Consider the following 26,600-nt stretch of genomic DNA (forward strand, 5'->3'; position numbering starts at 1 on the left):
ATAATTTTGGAGTCATAAATATATAGCATTTCTAAAAAAGAAAGTATTTTTAATCAAAATGTAAAAGTAAAAAATAAAGTTTATATATTTGAAAAGTATTTTTAATCTTCATTCCATTGTTGTGTACGTTCATTTTATAATCTTTTTTTTTTCGTTAAGATAATTTCATGGTCAATAAATTATTTATGGGTTAATATATTCTTAAAAAAATAAATTGATTTACTGAACATAATTTAATTCAAATATTACTTTTGTCAATAAATCTTAAGTTCAATACATAATTAAGGCTTATTGTAATTTTTTCTAACTCTTTTGTAACAGTGTAGGCTAAAAATAATATTTTGTCCAAATATTCCAAAGTCGTATACTTAATCTAATGGTTAGGCGTTGGAAATATTTTTCCAAGAATTTAGGCCACAATCTTACTTCATATTTTCCCTAAAATTTTCTCCAATTTGATGAAGCATACTGATTTCAATGTGTCACTTTAGTTGATGTATTTTTGACACTGTAATTTGATTAAAAAAATAGATTTTAATGACTAAATTGAAAACATACTAAAAATTTAGTGATCACTAATGTAGTCTACCCTAAATTATTCTCCTTACAAAGGAGATACAAGTTTTGAAAATTTGAACGAGAAGAAGGGCAAAAATGTCAAACCAAATAAAATAGGAAGCGTGTATTTCTAATTTCGTTGTTGAAAGAAATTAGTAATTGTTAGATTAATGAAAGGGGGAGGGTTTTGGTTGGTTTGACCAATGCTCATGTATGTCTCTTTCTCGCTGTTCATGTTTGTTATAACTATTATTTTCTCTCTTTCTTCCTAATAATAATAATATTCTGCGCATATTTTGCCTACTTTTCTAGCTTTTGCTCAATACCTCACACTCTTGAACACCTTTTCCTCATCAGCTTTCTTTGACCTGCAAGCTTGCTTCTCTTATCAAACAAGGATTTCTGGGTTTTCTTCATTTTTCTCGATTTCTTTCGCCACTCTCAGTTTTGCCTTGCATGACCTGCTTTCGTAGGTTTGATTCTCACCTTCTTTTTGTTCTTCTTTTTTTCCCTGCTGAAAACCATTGAAACTTCGTTAATGATTTCTGGGTTTTTTTTGTTTTGTTTGAAAGTTGTGTTTTGCCTGATTTCATTTCATTTTTTATACTAATCATGCAGATGAGAAAATTCCAACTGTTGATTGGTGGGTGTGCGAATTATGTTTCCCCCCTTAAGTTTTGGATTATTCTGGATCTGGGTTTGAATTTTTTACTCGAGTGCTAGGTGGACGATTTTTCTATTTTTTTGTTAGAAATTTATGTTTGCTGATTTGGGCCAATAAAAATGGTTTGCGGAACAGCGAGTGTTTTCTGTGGCTGTGATTAATGTTGCATTTTATCTGTTTAGGGATCCATGGCTGTGATTTTATCAGTAAATATATAATTGAAATTAGCTTATTCACTTAATTATTTTGGAGTTCGTGGAATTTGATGCCTTTAAAAACTGTGTTTTGAATGTGTCCTTGATTTAAAAGATTTGAACTTTGAACACTTCTGTTTGACAAAGGTTTACTTTAGCCTTGTCATCCTCTGCCGTAGAATCTGTGTAGTCATAGCGTTGAAGATAAATGGGGGGCGGTGTTCGACGTCGAATCGATGTAACTTACGATGCAATCTTCGTTTGGACATGTTTTCTTGCATATGGTTTTGCAATAACCACTCCATGTTTCTTGTTTTAAGAAATGAAGGCCTGTATTTTATCTTAATAAGACATTCAATAGCTTGAATATTGTGATTTAGGCACCGACTATTTTAGATTATTAATGTTATTGGTCGTATGAATTATTCATCCAATATTATAAGACAAATTTGTTACTGCGTTCCCTTTTCTTCTTTCGTGCACCCAGTTTGCAATGGAGTCCGGATTCATATGTCGGTGTTAATTATGTCCTAACCATTTCAAAGCTTCTGTTGATTTGTTTGCTTTCTTCTTTGTCCTCTGGCAGAAACGTAGAAGACCTCGACACTGTTTAGGGGGTTTGTACTTTGTATATAAGATGGGGTGTTTTACAGTTTTGAGAAGCAACAAGAAAAAGTCTAAGCAGTCTGTTTTTGTAAAACGCATTGCACACAAGGAGCATATGCCTACTGTGCTGCCTGAGCCCGAAGTTCAGACCCGGTCACTCCAATCTGCACCCCCAAGTTTTATAACCAGAGTAAAACTGATTCAACCTAATAACAAGGCAACATCCAATAGGGCACGTGCGTTATCTGCTCCATCAAGTCTCGATGCTGCCGAGCAAGATGCCCTTGCATCAGTCGAATTTGAAGAGCAAGAGGAGTTGAAGAGTCGTGGAGGATTAGTGAAGGAACAGAAGTCATCTAGTCCACAGCCACTTCCGCTTCCATCTCCCAATACTACTGTGCTGAAGACAATGGGAAGTTCCAAAACAGGGAATGTCAGTGATCCACTTTTTGCTTCTGGACCATTGCCCCTGCCTCCCTCCGGAACACTACGAAACTTTGGTTACGAAGAAATCGCAGCTGCTTGCCATCATTTCTCTTCTGATCGCTGCACATCTGAAGGTCTATCTTCTGTTATGTATAAGGCTTCCTTCGGAGAGGATACATTGAGTTCGAAGAAGTTTGAAGCTACTGTCACTCGCCTTCATCCATCGACTCAGGTACAAAATTTTTACCGATGAAATTTGTCCGCATAATTTCTCATAATCCTTCAACCCGAAACTATTATGTTGTTCAAGTTCCCTTAATTTTGGAAACATTTGAAGGTATTATATTTTAGAGAGTGTCACTGTTTTATTTCTCTTCATGTAGGGTTTAAGGGACTTCATAAATGAAGTAAATACTCTTGCATCATTGCAACATCCAAATCTCTGTAAATTGCTTGGATACCATGCACGTGATAGTTCAGAACAAAGAATGTTGGTCTATGAGAGGCTGTTTCATGGAAGCTTAGACCGGCTTTTATATGGGAGATCAGATGGACCGCCGCTTGATTGGAATACCCGAATGAAAATTGCTTTATGTGCTGCACAGGGTCTTACTTTCTTGCACGAGGAAGGACCATTTCAGGTATAGTTCAAGTCTATATCGTCATCTATATTTTCGGATGATAAAACTGAATGACACGAGTAATATGCATGTTTGGACTTGAGCTTTGATCATGTGATTGAGATAACAATTCTGTTTGAAATAAGGTCTTTTATTGATCAGTCCTCGATGGATGTCATGAATCATTACCGTTCATGCTATACATTATTATTTTTTATTAATTCTTGCTATACATTAGTTTGTGTCGAATAATAACTTTTGGAGATTTGCTTTTATTTTCCGAGTTTTATTCGAACTTCATACAGGCGTAATTACATAAATGCCCTACCATATGCGCAGGCAATGTACAATGAATTTTCAACTGCCAACATACAGATCGACAAGGATTTCAGTGCAAAGCTTTCGGGATATGGTTGTGTCGGTCATATACCGGAGACAGAAGAGATATCCAGTAATTCAGTTGTAAGTTACTTTTCCATGTGATTGATCTTCAAGTTTTTTTTATCTATAGTTATTCTTTGAAGAAGAAAAATTGTGGTGTTATGAGTTTATCACAACTCTCTACACTACACAAATTTACTTTTTTTGAGTTATTATTGTCTCTATCTCTCTATGCAGGCTGTGGCAAATATCTCTGTGGAGACACTGGAGAGAGGACGGCTAACTCCGAAGAGCAATGTTTGGAGTTTCGGAATCGTTCTACTTGAATTACTCACTGGCCGGAAGAACCTCGACAATCGTCATCCCAAGGAAGAGAGGAACCTAGTTAAGTGGAGCCGGCCATTCCTAGCTGATGATTGCAGACTGTCACTCATCATGGATCCTCAGCTCAAAGGTCGATTTCCTATGAAAGCTGCCCGTACAGTGGCTGACATTGCACAAAGATGTCTCCAGATGGACCCATCAGAAAGACCGACCATGAGAACCATAGTTGAGCATCTCAAAATCATCCAAGACATGAAATATTCATGTCGGTTTCCTCTGCAAGATCCAGCAGCAATAGCCGGAAAACAGATGTCAAGGTCACCGAGTCTTAACGGGATCATCACTCCTGCCCCTAGATCAAGTTTCTCGCCATCACCGCCTTCGGGAGCCAGGATGTCCTTTTCTCCTACAAGACCACCTAATTTGCCATCGACGCTTCCCCCACTTGTATGTTCCTCCACCATGTCATTAGAGGAGCTTGAGAGGCAAGAAAGTCGAAGATCATCATCGGCAACCCTTAGAAGGGCTAGTGTGGAAGGGTGTTGATTGCTTGTAATATAAGCATTTTTTTCATTTTTTTCTTCCTTTTTTAATTCAACGCAACATATAGAAGATAAAATATGTGGTTCTTCTACCGACCTATCCTTCTAGATATCGAAATAGAAGAGGATGCTGTTTTTGTAGATAATGAGTGCAAGCCTGAGCTTAAATATACTGTTATATGTATGTTCATAATCACTAATATCAAAGTCTGCTATACAGTATACTCATGGTATTTTTGTTGTGATACATAAATATTTGGGGATTGAAAACTCCAATTCCAAACGCCTTATTGATTTTATACGAGAAAAGAACCCCAAACCAAAGGGGTTTAAAAAGAACTAAAAACAAAACAAACAGAAACAGCAAGTGCCTTACTGTGGATCCTTGTCGTTCTCACTATCACCATTTTATTTGTCCCTACTCTCGGGTTCTTCGGTGGCAGAAGGGAAACAACTATCGTCTTGTGTTTCACCCTCCCCAGTCCCACTCGTGCTCTGCGGTGGAGCATTTGACACCGTGTTCCCTTGCTGCTCATTTAGTAAGCTTGTAAGACCATTCTCCTTCAGGTAGGTCTCCAATGGAAGGGCTGCCACTTGAACAAGACTCGTCATGTTCAGACGGTTGGGACCTAATTGAGAATATTCCTCACGGTCAGGATCACAGTTCAAGTCTATCTGTCCCTTGTTAGCTTCAACCAACTTGGTGGTGATCTGACTCTTGGATTCTGACTCATTAACCGACCTTGCTTCATTCTCGGAAGGATTCGGTTGTGATGATGATAAATGTTTTGAGCTGCTGTCTACTTCGGCTTCTTCATGGGTACCCCATGCTTGCTGGTTCCTCTGAGCAATCATCTCTGCTTCACGCTCCGACTGACGCTTCTTCTTGCGCATAGTGAGGGTTTTAAAACGACGTTTAACCGTCATGCACACAACGCATGTGCATGTTGGCTTGTGTTTTCCCTTCCCGCTCGGTGGCTGGATGCATACAATGCAAGAGCAACCGGGACGGTGCCTAGGGTGTTTAGTTGTAGTCGCCCCTGACATTGTGCCTGAATTATCTACATTGTCTCCAAAGATTGCAGCATTGGCCAAAGCATCCAAACCAGATGATGATTCATTCTCGGGGGTTGGCCTATGGAATGCTGCTATTCTCCTTTTTTTGAAATCTATGCATAAAATATGGCTTAATAGCTACATTTGTAGATAGTATCTAGAAAGCAAGAAGCTGACTAAATATGCAATCAAATCAAGAAAAAAAATCACAGATAATATATAGCCAGCAACTGTTTGTATGCGGAATACGCATTATAAAAGATAATTGGATCAAGGAATATGCAACGACACATGGCCAACCTACACATGTATAAACTCTTAATAGTGAGAGATAATTTTGAGGGATTAGAATGGCTCCTTTGTTCTCTAGAAGAGGATATATACCGAGAATGTACCTCGGTTCAATCTAAGAAGATTTTCTAGCTCCCTTGGGGTGAGTTCATTTGGTGCAGAACATGATGACCTGAAAAAAAATGCAGAGGAAATGAAAAAATTCCTTCAGAACTCATTAAAGAAAAAAATAGGAATGCACGAGAAATATGATTCTGAAAATGATGACCTGCTTTGGTCCCAGTTATTGTCTATACACGTCCATTTGGGTGGAAGAAGAAGATCAACAGGCAACCTTCTCCATTTAGAACAACTATCACACTGAGCCCATTGCTCTTGTCCCCTAAAGATCAAAATTAGTAATTCAAGACAAGATAATTAACCCTATTACCATAAACTTAAGAAACAGATAGATCCATTCAAGCACAGTAACTTGAGACAAAATACTTGTAGACAAAACAAGATGTTTTACTGAAAGAAATAGAGTCGATCTTTCCAAAATGAGCCTTCGGTATAACTTATGAAAGATCATTATGCATGTGAATGGAGATTTTTGAAATTTGGACGAGTTATTTTTCAGATTGTAGATTACTAAATATTCTATAGGAACTAAACAGAGACATAAAAGAACCGAAATGCAGAGGAAAGCACCATTATAAGTTAGGACTTGACGACTTGCTCGCGAAAAAGTATTTAATTACCTATTATTCCTAATATTTCCTCCTGCACATGCGTTCTGTTATTAAATTCTTATTGCGTTAACCTTCACACGAGTCTAAAAATAAATGCATATGCTCACCCGGTTGAAAGGACAGCAAAGATACTCCTCTTGCCAAAAACTGGAGGTTCCTGTGTGAGAAAATATGCATAAAATGTTACATTGCAAACATATAGCATAAAATGTTTTAATTAGAGCATAATGGATCCTAGTTTTCTTGTATCTAGTAATACAAAAAGATTTTCACTGGTTTCTTCCATCTATTAATATGAAAAAATTTCACTGGTCAAATAGATTGGCAATTAATCATCTGAGACCCAAAATTAAATTGATAGGATGAGCCAAGTGCACCAGAACAGCCAAACATACAAGCATTGTTATACTCAAATATTCCAGGAAATGTACTCACATCATATTCTTCAAAATCATGATCCTCAATCGTGACAAAGCTTGGCTTGATACTTGGTGGTGGGCGGAGCAAATCCTGTGTTTCTTCCCAAGTAAGTTTCAGCTCCAAAGCATCCTGACTGTCAATCAACAATCTCTTGCTTTTGGACCCAATATTCCGTGTTCTTTTTCTCTCTGGAGTTAACATCGACGGTAGTAATAATCCCTCCCTTATCATGTCCTCATGCTTCCCAGATTTATTCCAGCTAATATCATCAACAGTTGAACTCAAATGTTTTGACAGTGCATTTAAGTGTGGATCGGTGCTTCCCTTTAGTGACTGAAGAAGGCCAGGGTAACCACTAATTATAGGCAGATTCTCAAAAACACCCGAAAAGTAACTTTCACTTGAAAGAGTGCCATTAGTAATGGCAGATGGTACGGTTTCCTGTTTATTTGATCATATCAATAAGTGATCAAGTTTGCTAACATGGAAATTGATTGTCACTTTACCTGCACTGCAGCATTGTTTGTTGCTTTACGAAACCCCATAACAAGGTTCCCTTCTGGTTCCATGCGGCTAAATGTTACTGTTCAGACAGCCATATGCAGTGTTAGTCAATGGAAGCTAACAACAAAATATTGAGTTGCTCCTTAATCAGGTTCAGGATAGTACCAGTATCTCCAGCCTGCAACTGCATGGACTTCATGCAAGGAGTCACACCCTCCAAAACATACATCCTGCTGTTGTTATTAGGCCAGAATCTGAACTGAAACACCCATTCTTTTCCCTTTACATCTTGAATTCTTAGGGGAAGGCCCTCTGGTTGAGATATGGGGGGAAAATAAGCCTGCAATACATACTCTTTTTAACTGATATGCAACTTCTCAACAGAGTAAATAAAATATTAGTTGCAAGGGTAGGATGATGGAATAGGAACTAACTTCAGCACATGCTTTTGGCAGAACCAAACGACCAATCCGTCCAGCATCACTTGCACTCAGAACCTTTTCAAACAGTGGAACAATGGTGGAATTTGAACTGGAAATTACACAGGTTAAGGATTTTACTGCCCTAATTAATAGATAGACAAAATTTTTAGTTTGGCACAGGGATTCAAATTGCGGTTGCGCTCGCATTTTTGGTTGCGTCGTGTTTTTCACAATTGCAGAAATAGCGGTCACTATTATGGTGATTGCGGGTATCACGGTCATACATTAATGGTCATGGACGGCACCGCTACCGCTATACCGCGGTCGGCTAGGCAGTTAATGCATGGTTGTGCATGTAAAAATAAATTAAACCAATAATTGAACAGTGGTGGATACTCTCCAGAAATTTTTTGTAATTCTTGGTCAGTAATCCTCGGCCAATAACGAGGAAGCAACTGATTTCGTCCCCGTCCCTCTACTGGAGGCCGAGCAACACGTATCTGGGGTACCATGCTCGCATTCACCTCCAAACCTGCTGCAAGCACTGGTTTTGGTGGCTTGGGTAGAAGATGGAGAGATTTTGATGCCTGCTGCAAGACTGAAGACATCTTGCCTTTTTCATCTACAACGGAACAAGGAAAGACATTTTGGTTCCCTAATGAACTGCCCAACGAAATACTTAAGTTTGTTTGTGGCAATGACTCAGAAGTATTAGCTTTAGAAGTGGTGGGTTTCAAAGCTTGAACTGATCCATTCAATGTTTGATTAGTATTTGACAAGCATGTGCTTCCAATGTCTACTGCAGAAGAAAAAACTTCCTCCTGTTTCATTTGCCCCAAGGGCTTACTTGGGTCATCATTGTGAAACTGAAGCAATTGTCTCAGTCCAATGCTTTCTGCATTGTTGTCCAACTGTATAAGCCTTAGGTTTTCATTGCCAACGCCACTTAATTGGTTGTCTGCTGTGATTGAGTGCAATTGACCAGTATCACCTTTCACTATACCAAATCCATTAGGCTTTTCATCTTCAATCATCTGTATGAAAATGTTTTAAAAGCATCATAAATATCTGAGCTTTTACATGTAAAAATTTAAACATCAGCTAGTAGGAAATCCTAAGCCACTTAATTGGTTGTATAAAATATGAATATATAAAAGAAAGTACCAATGGTATGAACAACAGAAACAAACTAAATTATAAAACTAATATAACAAAGATGTAAATCTGAAAAGGAAAATATCTTAACAGATAGCATTCATTTTTCTTCTCATATCACTCACTCCCTAATGATTATCCTCAGTTATCCTCACCAGAGTATGAAAATCCTAAGCCATTGTACATGCAAGGCAAGCATATTACTGATTTGCGGTTGCGGTGGCCATTGCGGTTGCGGGTACGGATGTTGCAGACGTTACGACATGATTTATTTCCTAAAAGTAATGACGTTTTTATGTTGCGGTGACCTTTAAAAATGTTACGATGCGGCCATTATACTTTGTTGTGGCCGCAATTTAATACTATGGACTGGCCCAAGGCTAGTTAGATTTAGAATCATTAAATGCCCAGGCTGTCCAGTTAGAATGTCTTTTGCTTTTAAGTTTAACAATAAAACTAATATAACAATTTGCAATAGATATGGAGCCAGCTTTATTTAAAAAGTAAAAAATAAGGGAAAGTGAAAATTTTCTACAATAAAGAAGAGGTTGAATCACAATGTAGGGATAACAACCAAATTAATTTAAGACTGACAAAATGAGACTGTTTAGAGGCACACTTATACCCTGATCAAAAGGTACGTGTCTAGTTATCATAGACCCTACATCATCAGCTTCATTGTTTACTTGGCATGAGACGATAGTATGAAAGTCATAATTTGAACTTATTTTGAAAATAGTATAAGGTTAAATAAGTTAATCTTACAGGGCTTAATCCTGAGTTTTTAGCACAACTTTTACAGATGATGCCCCCACTATCAAGAAGCTCAAGCAAGCACGTGGAAGCAATACATCCACAGTGTAGAAGCTGCCATTTCCAAAAGCATTGAGATTATATGCAACACTATTACGACTTGATGGAACCAAAGAGAAAGTATTGAAAATGACAACACAAGAAGCTAAATGCTTGGGGTCACACACCTTGCCACATGAAGTGCATTCCCTCCACCCTGAATCCTTTGAGTGAAATATGTCACAGAATACCGATTGTTCATATGCAGACCTACATAAGTAATAAAAGAATTGTCTTTGAACAACTGGAAATCTTCAATAGGAATTGGTATTAGTTGCGCAAAATTCCTGCTTACTTGAATTCTTCCCTATCTGTGTATCTTTTTTATGAAATTAAAAATATAATCAAGTTTCAGGCAAAGTTATAAGAGGAAGGATATAAAAATTCAGTCGTTTCAATAACTGTTCCATTACCCTTTAACTTATATAAGAGTAATTCAAGGAAATTATATTCCAATTCACTAAACAAAAATTATTAAAAACCTCGCCAATCGGTTCAAAAAAAGTTAAACACTCACAAACAACAAAACATAAACAAAATAAAGTTCCAATTGTTCCGGTCTTAGATTCATCAACGAAGATTTTAGGTTGAGTGGCTATTGAATAGGAAAAAGTTAGCTTAGCTAATGATTAAGCTTACAAAAGAAGGCTTAAGTGATCTTAATTTCATAATTACCCGCACTTATCGCAGAGATTAGCAAAATCACCAGATCGCAAAGCCCAGCCTTTTCTCCACTCAATCGACGTGGAAGCGCCGCACAGTCCATTCATGCAACTCTTTAACGCCATGCTCCAAATTTAATCCCTACAATTAAAAAAAAACATTGAAAAAATCAAATCGGAAACAGCGAAAATCTCCCCTGCCAGCTAAAAAATAAAAACATCAACAAATTCAAAATCGGTCAAACGGTCAAACCAGATGAGTAATCAATTTAAAAAAGAGTAAAAAACCCAAATAAATTTATACAAAAAAACCTTCGGAAGAAAATAACCGGAGCTTCCGCGTCGCCGGCGTTGAATATCGTTGCGAAAAAGGAACAGCGGCGAAATTTTGTGATACTATTAGCGGACTATTGAAGACCTCGAGCTGACAAATTTTGAAAAGAAACTATCGAAGAGAATCGAGAAAAGGAGAGAGATGAAACGATGAGTTCCGATGAGGGATGAGTTGAATCGGCGATGTGAGAGGCAGCGAACAACTCATGTGCATGCAAAGCAAACAAAAACAGGGGGGGAGAGGGAGAGAGAGAGAGAGAGAGAGAGAGTCTGGTATTTAGCAAAAATTAAAAATGCATGCACGATTATACTTCAAGACTCGGCGAACTCCGTCCCCACCTATTTTTCTATAGGGTCAACTACATTATCTATTTTTACAATTATGTCTTATTCATTTTTTTCTTTAAAATAAAGTCTAATATTACATCTTATTTTTATCATCGACAGTTAAAAGATAAACGTAATAATTTTTTATTTTTAAATAATAATATTATATTATCTTATAATAATACATTAATAATTTTAATTATTTTTAACAATGAGTGATCAAACATAATGTTAAATGCAATGTTATCAAAATTGGATTGAACTGGTTGGTTCGACCAGGAACCGATTGCTTGTCTGATTCGGTTAACTTCTAAAACCAATTTTGCAATGAACCATTAAAGAACCGGTAAAACCGGTTGGGAACCGGAAAAATCGGTATGAACCGGCTAGGAACCGGCAAAACCGGTATGAACCGCCGGTTCTGTTTTTTTATAAAAAAATTAAACCAAACGACATTGTTTGTTATGATTTTTTTCTACTCCAAATTTATTTTCTGATTTTAGTTATATAATTATATTTATTATTTAATATATTTTATATTTTTACTTTTATTTGTTAAGTATTGTTTAGAAATTTAAATTTAGCTTTATATTTATTTATCATATTGTTAGGTGATGAAGATCTTGATGTTGTGGACTTTCAAGTTCAAAGTGATGTTATTGAGTTTCAATTTTAAAGTGGTGATGGCAGTGGTAGTTCAACACTTCAACTAATGAAGAAGTTTTTCCTAATATTTTGGAATTTGATGGAATTAATTTTAATGAATATTATGATGATTGATACTTGTATTAATTATATAATTTTTTTTATTTAGTTGTTGATGAATTTCATTAGGTATTGACCTTAAATATTATGTTGTAGTTGATTTGAATCATTTTGTTTCACTTGATATTATGGTATTTAATTTATATATGTTATGACTTGTGATATTTTTATATATTTTAATATTATAAACTTAAAAAGAGTGTTATATATATTAATATTGTTTTGAATATTATGTAAAATTTTAAAAAATATTATTTTATATAAACCGGTTCAACCCAATTGAACCACAATTAAACCAGTGAACTAATGAACCAGTATATTCACTAGTTTAAGGTCCGATCCAATTTTAGAAACATTGGTTAAATGTGATTTTGGAAAAAAATAATGAGATAATAAAAATGAAACCATGAGAATAAGTGATTGACTAAATATATAGTTTAAACTTTTTAACTCTATTTTTCTTCTTCCTACTAAATTTGTGCCTCATTAACTTTTTAAAAATTAAAAATTTTTAAAATTTAAACATAAATATTTTAAATAATTAAATTTTATAAAATGTATATTTTAAAACTATTTGATTGAGATTTAAAAAATATTTTTTATATTTTTAAAAAATAATCAAAAATCAAAAAATAAAAAAAAATGTCAATAAGAGACAGTTTAAATAAAAACAAGGTAATATTTATTTATTTTTATAATACTATTCATTTTTTCGTATTAAATTAATATCTATACTCGATGCATGCTTGTTGTTGATATAATCTCCAAAGGATAACCATTTGATTAGATGCGAGACCCGTTAAAGCCGCCGAAAGTTTATCACGGTATTAGCTAGCGCGTCATAAAACTTTGATATCTAATAAAATTAGAATTAGAAATTAAGATAAATTATGCGTTTAGAATCTAAACTAATAATAGTTTGGGCCTAAACCTTTGGTTTTAAAAAAAATTATATTTAGCGTTTATTTTTGTTTTATTTTAATACCTTATAATTAAAAATTTAATATTTAAACTATCAGTTTCAATTCGTTCTAATACTTAAATTTAATTTTTTCAAAACTTAACGTTAAGTTTTTAACGATGATACTAAAATAAAATAAAAAAATTAAACTAAACGTTATATATAATTTTAAAAAAATTAAAAATTAAAATAAATTAAAATTTATAATTTAAATACTAAATATACAATAGACATTATGATGCGTATGAAAAATAAGGTTTGTGGATATCACCGTCCAGCTTAGTTGGTAGAGCACAAGACTCTTAATTTTGTGGTCGTGAGATCGTGTCCTACGGTAAGCAAATCATAATTCTGACTGTCGGAAGTCTTTCACGAGAGCTATTCTCAACCTAGTGTTGAAGGTAATATACTACTCTACCACCCCTCATCCCATTACATATGAGAATAAGATTAGTTAATTTACCGTAAAGTGCGCCACTAAGTGCTTTTTCTATCCTAAGGTATATTTTCGCATTCCGTATGTATCATATACGAATTTCCTTAATCACCCTCCATTGTCCCTCTTTATTGCGAGTAACCACGGGGTTGGATGATTTTGTTTGTGGAAATTGGTCTATTGACAGTCCACGCCGTCCAACGGAACATTTCTTGCACACGTGTCAACTATCGATGATGGCTATAGTTGAGTTTTCCTTTTCGGTTTTTATTTATGACGTGATAGTAATGATGGCTGATGTTCGGTGACCTGGATGCCAGGTTACATACCTACCCCGCTGAAAGGGAAACTTCAACCCACGCGCTAGTGAAATTAAAAAAGGTTGCGCTGGTGAGTGAAACTGCCGCGTTTGGATGCGCGTTTTGTGGGAATGAAACTGGAAAACCAAGTTTGGGTCTTGTCCTAAAACAAGGGCTAGAGTTAAAGCAAGAGGTAAAAGAAAGGTGGGGTGTAATTAATAGGGTTAATGATAATTGATTAGCAAGTAATGGCTGCCACGATTATCTTTCTTAAATCAAGCATGTTATTGCTTATCTTTATAAATATTATAAGTCTTTCTTTTAAATAACGATTGTTAAATAATAATAGTAATGTTATGTTAATTGTTTATTATACAGCTGTGATAAATAATTTATTAAACGAAGAGTTTGTTTGTTTAAACTAAAATAATTAAATTTTAATCTAAAAGGAAAACACTACAAGAGAAAAAGTAAAAAAAATATTTTAATAATAATACCAGTTATCAATTTAAAAAAATCCAATAGTTTAATTAGATTGATATCTAATTAAACTATAATAACAACTCAATTAAAAATTAATTATATATTTAATAAAAACATATATTTATTTAATTAGTATGGTCCGGTCAATGAATATAATAACACGCGTCACAGAAGGTCAAAGGTTGTGAGAAATTAAATATAAAATATCGTAGGTGATGTGAATAACAAGATAGTATTAAATTGAAGACTAAAACTAAAAGAACACGAGTTCCTTCCCTTCTTAATTTCTTTCTAGCGAAGGGAAAGCCCAACGTCATGCCTTGATATCTATTGCTCGTACAAATACTTTTACTTACTGCACATTACCTGTTTAAGAGACAAGATTAAAAATGTGGTTTTAAAGACTTATCTCATTTACTCGTTTATATATAGTATCGTAATGCAAACTAATTTACAGTGAATAGACTGCCATGACATAATAAAAAATATAAAAAGAATGAAGAACATAAAATCTCATGAATCAATTGAATCATAAATCTCGAAGAAACGATAATGTCATATTGGTGGACGGAGGTTTTGTCCCATTGCTTGTAAAATTTAGTTGGCCGGTTGTATAACACTTGTAGGTTAGGTCCGATGTTTGGGCATAATTATGGAACTGGATTAAGCCCAAGCATGAGTAACAGAAAGAAAGAAGTTTGTTTTGTACCCAAAACATCACCTACGAAAAGCCCAATCCTTTTAAGACTTCCTCTTATCTTAAACCAAAACAAACCAAGGGAATGTCGTCCATTTGCTTGTAGATTTTCCCGAACGGTCATGGCGGGAACTGCAACAGTCAGTGTCTCATTACCCACTTCCACTTCAATCTTCTCCTCTTTATCTTCACTTAGATTTTCTTCAAAGCCATTGCCTCTTCCTATGCGTTTTTCTCCAAAACCGCCTTCCCCTCCAAGATTTCTCGGTACTTTTGTTTTCCCCATTTTCTGTCTAAATTCAGCCTTTCTCAAAGCACCCATTTTCTAACGCTGCATTTTGATTTGGTTGCAGGGATTTACGCTTTGTCTAGTAACGATATCAAAGTTGGGACTAACCTTGAAGTTGATGGAGCTCCTTTGCGAATTTTAGGTTTTTTTTCTTTTTAATATCTGTGATTTCCATTTAATATACTGTTTTGGTTGGCTTGGTTACCAGAAGTTTAACATGTATGGAAGTTTTAATTTTTATTTGTCGTGTCGGTGTTTGTGATGTGAAATTTTTGGCTCTTTGTAGAGTTTCTCCATGTTAAACCTGGAAAAGGGGCTGCATTTGTGAGGACCAAAATGCGCAATTACATAACAGGAAACACTGTTGAGAAGACTTTCCGAGCCGGTAGTACGGTAAAATCGATGTATCATTTGGCTCTCCATGGTGCTCAAACGCCTTAAACTCTGCACTTTATAGCATTTAGAGGATGAAAGTAGATAACTGTGTTCCTTGCAGAACAAGTTAGTTCAGTTTCGAACACAATGTTCTTGTTCTGTGTTGAGTAAAAAGCAAGGATCTGTTGGACTGGGAAGGGTCATTGTGTTTTGGTAGCATATTGTTTTTTTTTCCGATTAAAATTCAAAGTCTTTTAGCAATGCTTGCATGCCCTATAGAGGTTTTATCGGTTCTTTTGTCGTGCCTTCATATGAAAGCTTGGCTTATACAGATTGAGGAGGTAAATGTTTTCAAGGAAACCAAGCAGTTCACTTACAAGGATGGTTCCCAATTTGTCTTCATGGACCTGGTATTTTTCGATATATTTGTATACTTGTTAGATGCTATTGATAAATGAATTCCGTAGTTTATACCCTTGTTAGCCGTCTACTGAAAATTTGAGCAAGTGCCATATACTATAATTCTTCTGTGTTATCAGTGGTTAGCTTCCTCTTTTTGGCACTATCCCATTTTCTCTATTATCTTCAAAAATTGTGTCCAATCGAATTGTTTGTTGTATTTCTTCCCATGTTGGTCTTATAATGATATTTTAACTTATGAAAGAACACATTTGAAGAAACCCGTCTCGATGAGGTAGATGTAGGGGACAAGACAAAGTGGTTGAAAGAGGGAATGGACTGCATTTTGCTCTTCCGGAACGGAAAGGTAAACTTTATAATTTATATCTTTTCATTTCTTTTTTCTGATATTGAAGTTTTTGATATATGCTCTTATTTTAATTTCACATTCAAGAGGAAGAGGCGCCTACAAAGACAGAAACTTCCGTTTGCTAGATATTAAACATGGTCTTTGTAACACCCCAAGCCGTATCCGATCCGGATCCGAGTCCGAGGTGTCACATTGACTTTTCAAAACTTTCTTTTTTACAAATCCGCAAAATCTTAAATTCATCATTTAAGAAAATGGGTACTTTGCATTAATAATTACAATCGAATTGTTTTACAAAACTGATCACAGCATATTCAATTCAAATATTGTAATTGCATGCCAACTAAATTATATATAACAAAATACATATACTCAATATATTTCTGATATGATCTTTGTAAGGGAAATGCTAACCTGTCTTGCTCCTTTTTATTTCTCTTCTCGCTTTCCAAACCTACTTGTGCAACATTCACACGCTAAGTCGATGACTTAGTGAGACATGTATATAAATAATGTAAACTATTACTCATTAATCAATGCCTGTACATATCATATTACACAACACCATGCTTGTATACATACATAAATCATCATTAACGTGCCTATCATTACTTATTTTATTATCACTAATTCCTTTCATAATCATATGAGCATATACATAAACCATATAATATAAACTCTAAATTACAACAATGTATGGACAATTATTACGATCATATCATATACCAGCACATATCATCTCATATACACATATGCACCTATTATTATTAACATGAACTTATCCTCTATGCATATCATATAGTACAGATATCATTTCACAAAGAAATACATATTTTATCATAGCAAGTGCTTTATTATCTTTAAAGCCCATGTATACTTTTGAGAACTGAAGGTATGTGAATACATAGAGATTGTGCACACATGCTCGTATAAATCTCACTAGGGGCGCGTGGAATTTGTCCCGTAGAACCACTATGTCCCGAAGGACCACATATAACACATATGTCCTGTAGGACCACGTAGAACACATATGTCCCGTAGGACCACATAGAACCCTCGATTCTTGGCATGCCAATTATACCTATAGCTCTCATAACACATGACATGGACATTATTATTTATGTTATCACACTTTCACATATTCATATCATATACACATATAAGCTAATGGCTTGTTATCACATGTATCATGTAGTACTCACTTGGAGTCTCATAACTTCTTATCACATATCTCATATCTCCTATCACATGTCACATTGCTTATATATTGTTCTCATATCGTCTTATTTCATCAGATAGCTTATTATTGTGTAACTCATGTTGTTTTCATATGATTTCACATTCACATATCACATTTATCTTTTCTCATATAATCACTTATACAGTATCACATAGGTTACACTTGTTTATTTTATGTTCACATATATCATATAATTTCTTTAACTCGTAGCTTAAATTACATGTTCATATCATTCCTTATAACTATATCATATAACTTGTTTCATATTCTCATTTAATCATATAGAGATCATTCATATTAGTTCACATGACTTATTACGCTACATATATTCACACAAATCATGTAACACATGTATCACCTAACTCATATAATTCATATCTTTTCTTTTATTTTATATTTTATCCATTTATATTCATATACTTCACATACAAAGCATATTCACTCAAACATGTATTCACCCAGATCACATATAGAAATACTCTTATCTCTAAACATATGCATGAACTGAAACACATCTAAGCATTATATCTCTATATGCTTATATTCAGATACTCATGTAATCTAAAATCGGGATTAGACTTATCACAAGTCTTAATTCCATAACATAACTTATACTTACTATCATGTACTCACCTGGTCACAACGAACACTACCAAGCTCTTGTTCTTTCTTTCTTATCTTACTCTGCCGACCTATCTGAACTTTGCTTTCGATCGATGTCTACACGAATACCAACTTTAATGAATATCGATATTCGAATTACCAAGCTAACTGGAAATTCACTTATGTTCAATCACTACACAAACAATCTAGAATCTATATAAATCTCATCTCAATTATATCGAATCATAATAACTTGATATGCAAGAACCTTATTTTTTTATTTCATAATTGGGGGTATAGATACACTCCTCAGTGTATCGATACACAAATTGCATTCGATGTTTGAGGGTATCGATACACTCCTTAGTGTACCGATACACAAATGGCATTCGATGTTCTGAGTGTATCGATACACTCCTCAGTGTACCGATACACATTCATACAATTACGCCTGTTCACCTCATAAAGTATCGGTACCTCTCCAAAGGGTACCGATACACTAGACCCAGAATGACCATTTTCAACCCAAAAATTTAACACTTTTACCCCAAATTTTACTATTTAAGTCCTTCTTATGCCTTAAAAACTTATCCATACATAATTAAACATTCTTATAACCCTATAGCACTTCACCATTTCTCATAACTAACCATAATTTTTTAATAAAAGAATTTCATCAAATTTTCCATATGTTCTAAATTCATTTCTATCACCTCCAACTTCTTAATTATACCCTTGACAAGTCAAATTCATCAATAAAACTTCAAAAACCTTATTATATCAAGAATTCATTTCTCAACCCTTAATCAAATTTCCTTTCTAATTCTCTTTTTCTTAATGTTTTAAACTTATATAAGCTTTCCTTAGGCTTATATAACACTCAAAGAATAAAACTCAACTCAAATATTCAAGAATTAACCATCAAAAATAAAACTCACCTTTGAGGCTTGAGCATGAACACACGGGAAGAAGAAAGAAAGAAGAAAAAGAAGAGTTCTAGATAACTCTCCTGTTATCTCCCTAAATAAAGGAGATAAAAATATCCTTTAAGCTAAATTACTATCTTACCCTTTCAATCCTTCCATAATTACCATTTAATCCAATACCAAAATATTTCACTTAAGTCCCTGAACTTTTAACTTATTTCAAAATTGAGCACAAAATTTCTAAACTTTACATTTTAGTCACTAACTCTGATTTTGGGATGTTACAATCTTCCCTCCTTTTAAGAAAATTTGTCCTCGAATTTTCACTGTGCATATTGATAAGAACATATCATATAATGTTCTCATGTTGTTTTCTCTACTTTATCCCTTCGTACTTGCAATTAATGATTTGCCTTTAATTTTTAAAGAACCCAATCAATTTCTATCTTTTCTCTTCTTCATTTGTACCCTCACTTTTGGAATCGTTGAAAATCCATATCATGTCACTTATCATATAAACAGTAACATTCATTCTTATCAGTCAAGATCATAAATCAATTGATTTCCTTCATCATATATGACTAAACATATACTTTATGGAATCATACAATCTTTTCACATAACCTTGCACATTTTTCTTACTTTTATATCGAACTTATAACCTTCACTTCCATATAACCTTCGTCATACTTAATCCTTTAATTCACTTTTTCATTTAATTTTCCTTATCCCTTTACTCTTCCATAATTCAAGATCTACTTGTAACATATATCATATCTATTCCTTCATACTTATATACTCTTTTCATATTGCTTATACTTATCCTTGATCACCAATCTTTATCGTATTGTATAACTCTGATAGTTATCATTACTTGCATAAACCTTATTATTTGAAAAATCCTTATTTTCTTCACTCTCCAAATCTTCTTACCATATACATAACCTTGTAGTCAGCACCAGTTCTTCCAATCTAAAACATAAATTTTCCTCAAACCATTCTTATATATTATTTATAGTCAGAATTAATCCATCACTTACTCATACATCTACATTTTCCTTAATTCAACTCAACATTCCAACTTCCTTTGTCTTACAAACTGATCACTGATGTACCCATTCTTAAACTTTTCCGAACAATACCTACATCATTTTCATTCAAATTAGCTTCACAATATTTCACTCTATTTATCAAACTGTACTCTTTGGCATACACCTTATGATTTCGGCTTCATATATCTGATAAACTTATCACAGAGATACTAATTATCGAACTTTTCTGAACTAATAACTACATCACTGAATCTTCTGTCATTCTCATGATAATATCGGTTCACTATTCTTCCAATCATCCGCATAGTAACTAAACTAATTCATCTAACTTCTCCACTTTGGAACAGTGGAGATCATCTAACACTATTCAAATACGTTTCAATCTTAAAAAAAACAGTCCTTTACTTTTACAAAGGCGCCCCCTAAGGTGTCTGCTCTTCATCCTGCCTGGTCAAGGTAGGTGAATTGCTACCATAATCAGAGATATCACCTCTCACTTCACTTCAAAACGGTTACAATCAGATTTCTACTATATCATATTATTCTTATTCTATTAGCAAGACAATATACTCCTTATACTTATCAGATCAGAAATTATTCACTTAGTGTTGGCATGTACACATTTTAAAATTCATTTACCTTCGGTTTAAGCCTAGAATCGGCTAAACCTTAGCTCTGATACCATTAAATGTAACACCCCCGACCCGTATCCGATCCGGATCCGAGTCTGAGGTGTTACATTGACTTTTCAAAACTTTCTTCTTTACAAATCCGCAAAATCTTAACATCATCATTTAAGAAAATTGGTACTTTGCATTAATAATTACAATCGAATTGTTTTACAAAACTGATCAAAGCATATTCAATTCAAATCTTGTAACTACATGCCAACTAAATTCTATATAACAAAATACATATACTCAATATATTTCTGATCTGATCTTTGTAAGGGAAATGCTAACATGTCTTGCTCCTTTTTACTTCTCTTCTGGCTTTCTAAACCTACGTGTGCAACATTCACACGCTAAGTCGATGACTTAGTGAGACATGTATATAAATAATGTACACTATTACTCATTAATCAATGTCTGTACATATCATATTACACAACACCATGCTTGTATACATATATAAATCATCATTAACGTGCTTATCATTACTTATTTTATTATCACTAATTCCTTTCATAATCATATGAGCATATACATAAACCATATAATGTAAACTCTAAATTACAACAATGTATGAACAATTATTACGATCATATCATATATCAACACATATCATCTCATATACACATATGCACCTATTATTATTAAGATGAACTTATCCTCTATACATATCATATAGTACATATACCATTTCACAAAGAAACACATATTTTATCATAGCAAGTGCTTTATTATCTTTAAAGCCCATGAATACTTTTGAGAACTGAAGGTATGTGAGTACATAGAGGTTGTGCACACATGCTGTCACCACAGCTCGTATAAATCCCACTAGGGGCGCGTATAATTTGTCCCGTAGGACCACTATGTCCCGAAGGACCACATATAACACTTATGTCCCGTAGGATCACATAGAACACATATGTCCCGTAGGACCACATATAACTATCGACTCTTGGCATGCCAACTATACTTATAGCTCTCATAACACATGACATGGGAATTATTATTTATGTTATCACACTTTCACATATTCATATCATATACACATATAAACTCATGGCTTCTTATCACATGTATCATGTAGTACTCACTTGGAGTCTCATAACTTCTTATCTCCTATCTCCTATCTCCTATCTCCTATCATATGTCACATTGCTTATATATTGTTCTCATATCGTCTCATTTCATCAGATAGCTTATTATTGTGTAACTCATGTTGTTTTCATATGATTTCGCATTCACATATCACATTTATATTTACTCATATAATCACTTATACAGTATCACATATGTTACACTTGTTTATTTTATGTTCATATATATCATATAATTTCTTTAACTCGTAGCTTAAATTACATGTTCATATCATTCCTTATAACTATATCATATAACTTGTTTCATATTCTCATTTAATCATATAAAGATCGTTCATATTAGTTCACATGACTTATTACACTACATATATTCACACAAATCATGTAACACGTGTATCACCTAACACATATAATTCATATATTTTATTTTATTTTATATTTTATTTTATCCATTTATATTCATATACTTCACTTACAAAGCATATTCACTCAAACATGTATTCACCCAGATCACATATAGAAATACACTTATCTCTAAACATATGCATGAACTCAAACACATCTAAGAATCATATCTCTATATGCTTATATTCACATACTCATGTAACCTAAAATCGGGATTATACTTATCACAAGTCTTAATTCCATAACATAACTTATATTTACTATCATATACTCACCTGGTCACAACGAACACTACCAAGCTCTTGTTCTTTCTTGCTTATCTTACTCTGCCGACCTATCTGAACTTTGCTTTCGATCGATGTCTACATGAATACCAACTTTAATGAATATCGATATTCGAATTACCAAGCTAACTAGAAATTCACTTATGTTCAATCACTACACAAACAATCTAGAATCTATATAAATCTCATCTCAATTATATCGAATCATAATAACTTGATATGCAAGAATCCTATTTTTTATTTATTTCATAATTGGGGTATCGATACACAAATTACATTCGATGTTTGAGGGTATCAATACACTCCTCAATATACCGATACACAAATGACATTCAATGTTCTGAGTGTATCGATACACTCTTCAATGTACCGATACACTCCTCAATGTACCGATACACTCCTCAATGTACCGATACACATTCTTACAATTACGCCTGTTCACCTCACAAGGTATCAGTACCTCTCCAAAGGGTACCGATACACTAGATCCAGAATGACCATTTTAAACTCAAAAATTTAACACTTTTACCCCAAATTTTACTGGTTAAGCCCTTCTTATGCCTTAAAAACTTATCCATACACAATTAAACCTTCTTATAACCCTATAACACTTCACCATTTCTCATAACTAACCATAATTCTTGAATTAAAGAATTTCATCAAATTTTCCATATGTTCTAAATTCATTTCTATCACCTCTAACTTTTTAATTATACCATTGACAAGTCAAATTCATCAATAAAACTTCAAAAACCTCATTATATCAAGAATTCATTTCTCAACCCTTAATCAAATTTCCTTTCTAATTCTCTTTTCTTAATGTTTTAAACTTATATAAGCTTTCCTTAAGCTTATATAACACTCAAAGAATAAAACCCAACTCAAATATTCAAGAATTAACCATCAAAATTAAAACTCACCTTTGAGGCTTGAACATGAACACATGGGAAGAAGAAAGAAAGAAGAAAAAGAAGAGTTCCAGATAACTCTCCAAACCAACGTGTTATCTCCCTAAATAAGGGAGATTAAAATATCATTTAAGCTAAATTACCATCTTACCCTTTCAATCCTTACATAATTACCATTTAATCCAATACCAAAATATTTCACTTAAGTCCCTAAACTTTTAACTTATTTCGAAATTGAGCACAAAATTTCCAAACTTTATATTTTAATCACTAACTCTGATTCTGGGATGTTACAGTCTTGTAGCCATCGACATTTTGTTCGAACTTAAAAAATGAATACTGGTTTCGTATGCTGTATATCTGCAAGTTGTGGCATCGAGCAATCAGTGGCCTAGATTAGCATGATGCTTATTCACCTTCATTTTGTAGGTTATTGATTTTGAGGTCCCCATTACGGTTCAGCTCACTGTCGTCGATGTTGATCCTGGCCTCAAGGGTGACACTGCTTTAGGTAATGTTATAAATTCTCTCCGAAGTCCAATCTATGTTATTTGACTGAGCAAGGCTTCAGGTAATGGAAGGGTTGAGTAAAACCCTAATGCCGTCTTGAATAAGAAGTTATGTCGATATTTGCACGTGAAGAACTCTAATGTCCAATGAAATTGACTAAATCGTTTTATTTATGATTTCTTGAATATCACTCAACCCCATTTCATTTTACCAGTTTACTTGAAAGAGATAAAAAGAAAAAGACTGCTGTATTTTTCAGTCATTTGTTTTGATTTCGTTGCAGAACATCTCTTTCGGTTTTCTTTCGACGATACAGGTGGATCCACCAAACCTGCAACTCTAGACACCGGCGCCATCATTAATGTTCCGCTATTTGTTAATACCGGTGATCAAATAATGGTGGATACAAGAACCGGGCAATATATGAGCCGTGCATAACCTTTTGGCTTGGAGAATTCTTATAATCGACAATTGTTTTTAGGTTCAATTCATTTGTTCATATAAATAAACATTCAAGAACCCCTTTTGATACTACTCAAAATGTAATCCTAGTCATGATGACATGATTCAACAGCCAGAATCACAAATTTGACTGTCTTTACAGGGTCTTATCCAGTGTTCTTACAACACGAATTTGACATATCGAAACACAAAGCTTGCAATGCCATACTTTGTTGTGAGAATATGGAAGGATGACCAAATGTATTTGATTGCCAAAAGGGGAAAAAAGGAAGAACAATGGCTAACAAAAGGAATGAAAGATGATATTTTTATTTCATCAGAAGCGAAGAGATCGACTAAAAGTATTGCAAGTGATGGGATTTTTAGTGTCAGACACATGATTCTTTCCAGCATTGCCTCTGCTTCCAAAAATAGGTTTCAGCAGCTTCTTCAGGAACCAGTTGAAACCAGACAGGCCACGCCCTTTGCTCGCCTGTGGCACCGCTTGCGGCCGACCTAACAACTGAGACCGATTAACGACGCTCGACTCCGACAGGCTCCGACCCAATATAGCTTCTTCCAGCTGCACCTCGAAGGACGACCTCTCGAACCGGTCCAGCAGCGAGCTCTGGTCGTCTCCAAACTCTGTCACAACAACTGATGATTCATCCATAGTTTTGTTTTCACTTGATAAACCCATTTTCATTTACTTATCAAAACCATCAATCATCTAACACATCTTGAGCTGATCTCAGGCTTGTCAATGGAGTGAAGAAGAAGAAACTATGGGTCGGTCGAAATTTCAAAGCTTTTTGGCTATAATTTAGGGAAAGACATGAATCTAATTCCAACATTTCTTTTCCATTTTCAATGCTTTTTTTTTCCACATTCCTTAAATAGCAGGGCATTAAATTTTGTAATGGAATTTGAATTGATTTATGTTCATCCCGAAAAACAAAAAGGAATTTGAATCGGGTATGGCGTAATTGCTTTGTTCTGTTTGAGTCCCCATGAGAACTGAAGTCACGCTTAAATTGTTCTCAATATAAATGAGCGGAGTTATTGGTTTCAGTTTCCCCACCTACCATACTAATTTCCTTTTCATTGAAACTTCAAAATCTATATCATTAAATCTTAATCCCAATAAATCAATAATTCGAATTCATCCAACTCAAACTCTAAAATTATTAAAAATTACTAAAATTTAAAATTATATGATAATGTTTTTTTATTAATCTAGAGTGATTATAAATGATAATATATGTTTAAAAGTCTCTCAATCATTTGATAATAAACGTTCAAATATCCTACAGTCGTTAGTGCTTGAACTCGGGACCTCTAAGGATAATAATCATCCCTTTAATTCTGGAGGTCATTTGATTTGTGCTATTTGATAAAAAAAAGAATCTTTGATAATGTGTTGAAAAGATTGACTCATTTAGGATGTTAGAAAAATCATTACTTGAAATAGAGTGTTTGTTACTGTGTTAATAGGAGCACGTTTGGAGTATCTAGCGTCTTTGAAAAAACTTTTGGATCAGTTGACATCTTTTGGATTGCTACTCTATTAGGTTTGACATTCCGACCGAATGCAATCTGAAATAATTTCTACAACATTCTAAATGAGTTTATCTTTTCTCACCATATTATTTAAGAAATTTAATAAACTATTCAAATTCATTTAAATTTAAAATTCAAATAATTTAAATCTAAAATGATTTTAATATAAAATAATTAAATCTAAATAAATTAAGTCAATAAATTCAAATTAATACAAATAAAAAATAATCTGAATTTTAAATAATACTTAAATTTTGAGAAGTTTATTTTAGTTCTTTTATAATTTCTTTTTTATGTTTCTAATTTTAGTGTTCTTTTTTCAAATAATCCTCTAATAGATCATAAGTTGGCATGTGTCTAACCTCTCAACTTGATACATGGCAAGTTGTATTTTAGTTTTTTCCCTACCTCTTTTATAATAAGTAAACTATATGTTTAGTATTTAAACTATTTTTTCGTTTTAGTACTTAAATTATTATATTTTAAAATTATACCTAACTTTACTTTTTGTTTCATTTTAGTACACATTTTTAAAAATTTAACGGAACTAGTATCTTTTATGGGTACAACAACAACAACAACAACAACAACAAAACCCTATTCACATATGTAATAGAGTAAGGGAGAGGTAGGGTAGTAGGCTTCCCCCAACGCTAGGGTTGAGAGCAACTTCCGTGGAAGACCTCCAGCAGTCAGAAAATTAAAGATAAAGATAAAATGCAATGTATGTATAAATAAATAAATAATTACATAGTTGAACAATC

The 26,600-nt window shown here is 33.8% G+C and overlaps 3 protein-coding genes across 7 annotated transcripts; 2 read left to right on the forward strand and 1 right to left on the reverse strand.

The window, feature by feature from the left end:
• The first annotated feature begins 896 nt into the window (after window positions 1-896).
• On the forward strand, window positions 897-4,392 carry LOC120185651 (probable serine/threonine-protein kinase PBL1). 2 transcript variants are annotated; one of them, XM_039189819.1, is made up of 5 exons: window positions 897-1,031; window positions 2,003-2,680; window positions 2,832-3,089; window positions 3,408-3,530; window positions 3,687-4,392. In XM_039189819.1, exons 2-5 carry the CDS (start codon window positions 2,054-2,056, stop codon window positions 4,317-4,319), a joined length of 1,641 nt encoding a protein of 546 aa, XP_039045750.1. In that variant the 5' UTR covers window positions 897-1,031; window positions 2,003-2,053; the 3' UTR covers window positions 4,320-4,392. The 2 variants fall into 2 exon arrangements, with proteins under 2 accessions (XP_039045750.1, XP_039045749.1); XM_039189818.1 differs by lacking the exon at window positions 897-1,031 and adding an exon at window positions 1,650-1,700.
• A 138-nt stretch (window positions 4,393-4,530) lies between these two features.
• LOC120185649 (B3 domain-containing transcription repressor VAL2-like) lies at window positions 4,531-11,072 on the reverse strand. 4 transcript variants are annotated; one of them, XM_039189815.1, is made up of 13 exons: window positions 10,768-11,072; window positions 10,422-10,550; window positions 9,875-9,956; window positions 9,660-9,761; window positions 8,136-8,773; window positions 7,752-7,848; window positions 7,483-7,657; window positions 7,320-7,396; window positions 6,829-7,254; window positions 6,501-6,550; window positions 5,931-6,044; window positions 5,767-5,834; window positions 4,531-5,484 (listed from the first exon to the last, which is right to left on the reverse strand). In XM_039189815.1, exons 2-13 carry the CDS (start codon window positions 10,532-10,534, stop codon window positions 4,724-4,726), a joined length of 2,703 nt encoding a protein of 900 aa, XP_039045746.1. In that variant the 5' UTR covers window positions 10,535-10,550; window positions 10,768-11,072; the 3' UTR covers window positions 4,531-4,723. The 4 variants fall into 4 exon arrangements, with proteins under 4 accessions (XP_039045746.1, XP_039045748.1, XP_039045745.1 ...); XM_039189817.1 differs by having other exon boundaries at window positions 6,829-7,146; window positions 10,738-11,072; XM_039189814.1 differs by having other exon boundaries at window positions 10,738-11,072.
• Window positions 11,073-14,814: 3,742 nt separating this feature from the next.
• On the forward strand, window positions 14,815-24,351 carry LOC120185542 (elongation factor P-like). The gene is made up of 7 exons (XM_039189728.1): window positions 14,815-14,976; window positions 15,063-15,140; window positions 15,285-15,391; window positions 15,706-15,783; window positions 16,038-16,139; window positions 23,755-23,836; window positions 24,152-24,351. Exons 1-7 carry the CDS (start codon window positions 14,832-14,834, stop codon window positions 24,271-24,273), a joined length of 714 nt encoding a protein of 237 aa, XP_039045659.1. The 5' UTR covers window positions 14,815-14,831; the 3' UTR covers window positions 24,274-24,351.
• The last annotated feature ends 2,249 nt before the right edge of the window (window positions 24,352-26,600 follow it).

This window comes from Hibiscus syriacus, unplaced genomic scaffold, assembly GCF_006381635.1.
Source record: "Hibiscus syriacus cultivar Baekdansim isolate YM2019G1 unplaced genomic scaffold, ASM638163v2 tig00113124_pilon, whole genome shotgun sequence".
Taxonomy (NCBI): domain Eukaryota; kingdom Viridiplantae; phylum Streptophyta; class Magnoliopsida; order Malvales; family Malvaceae; genus Hibiscus; species Hibiscus syriacus.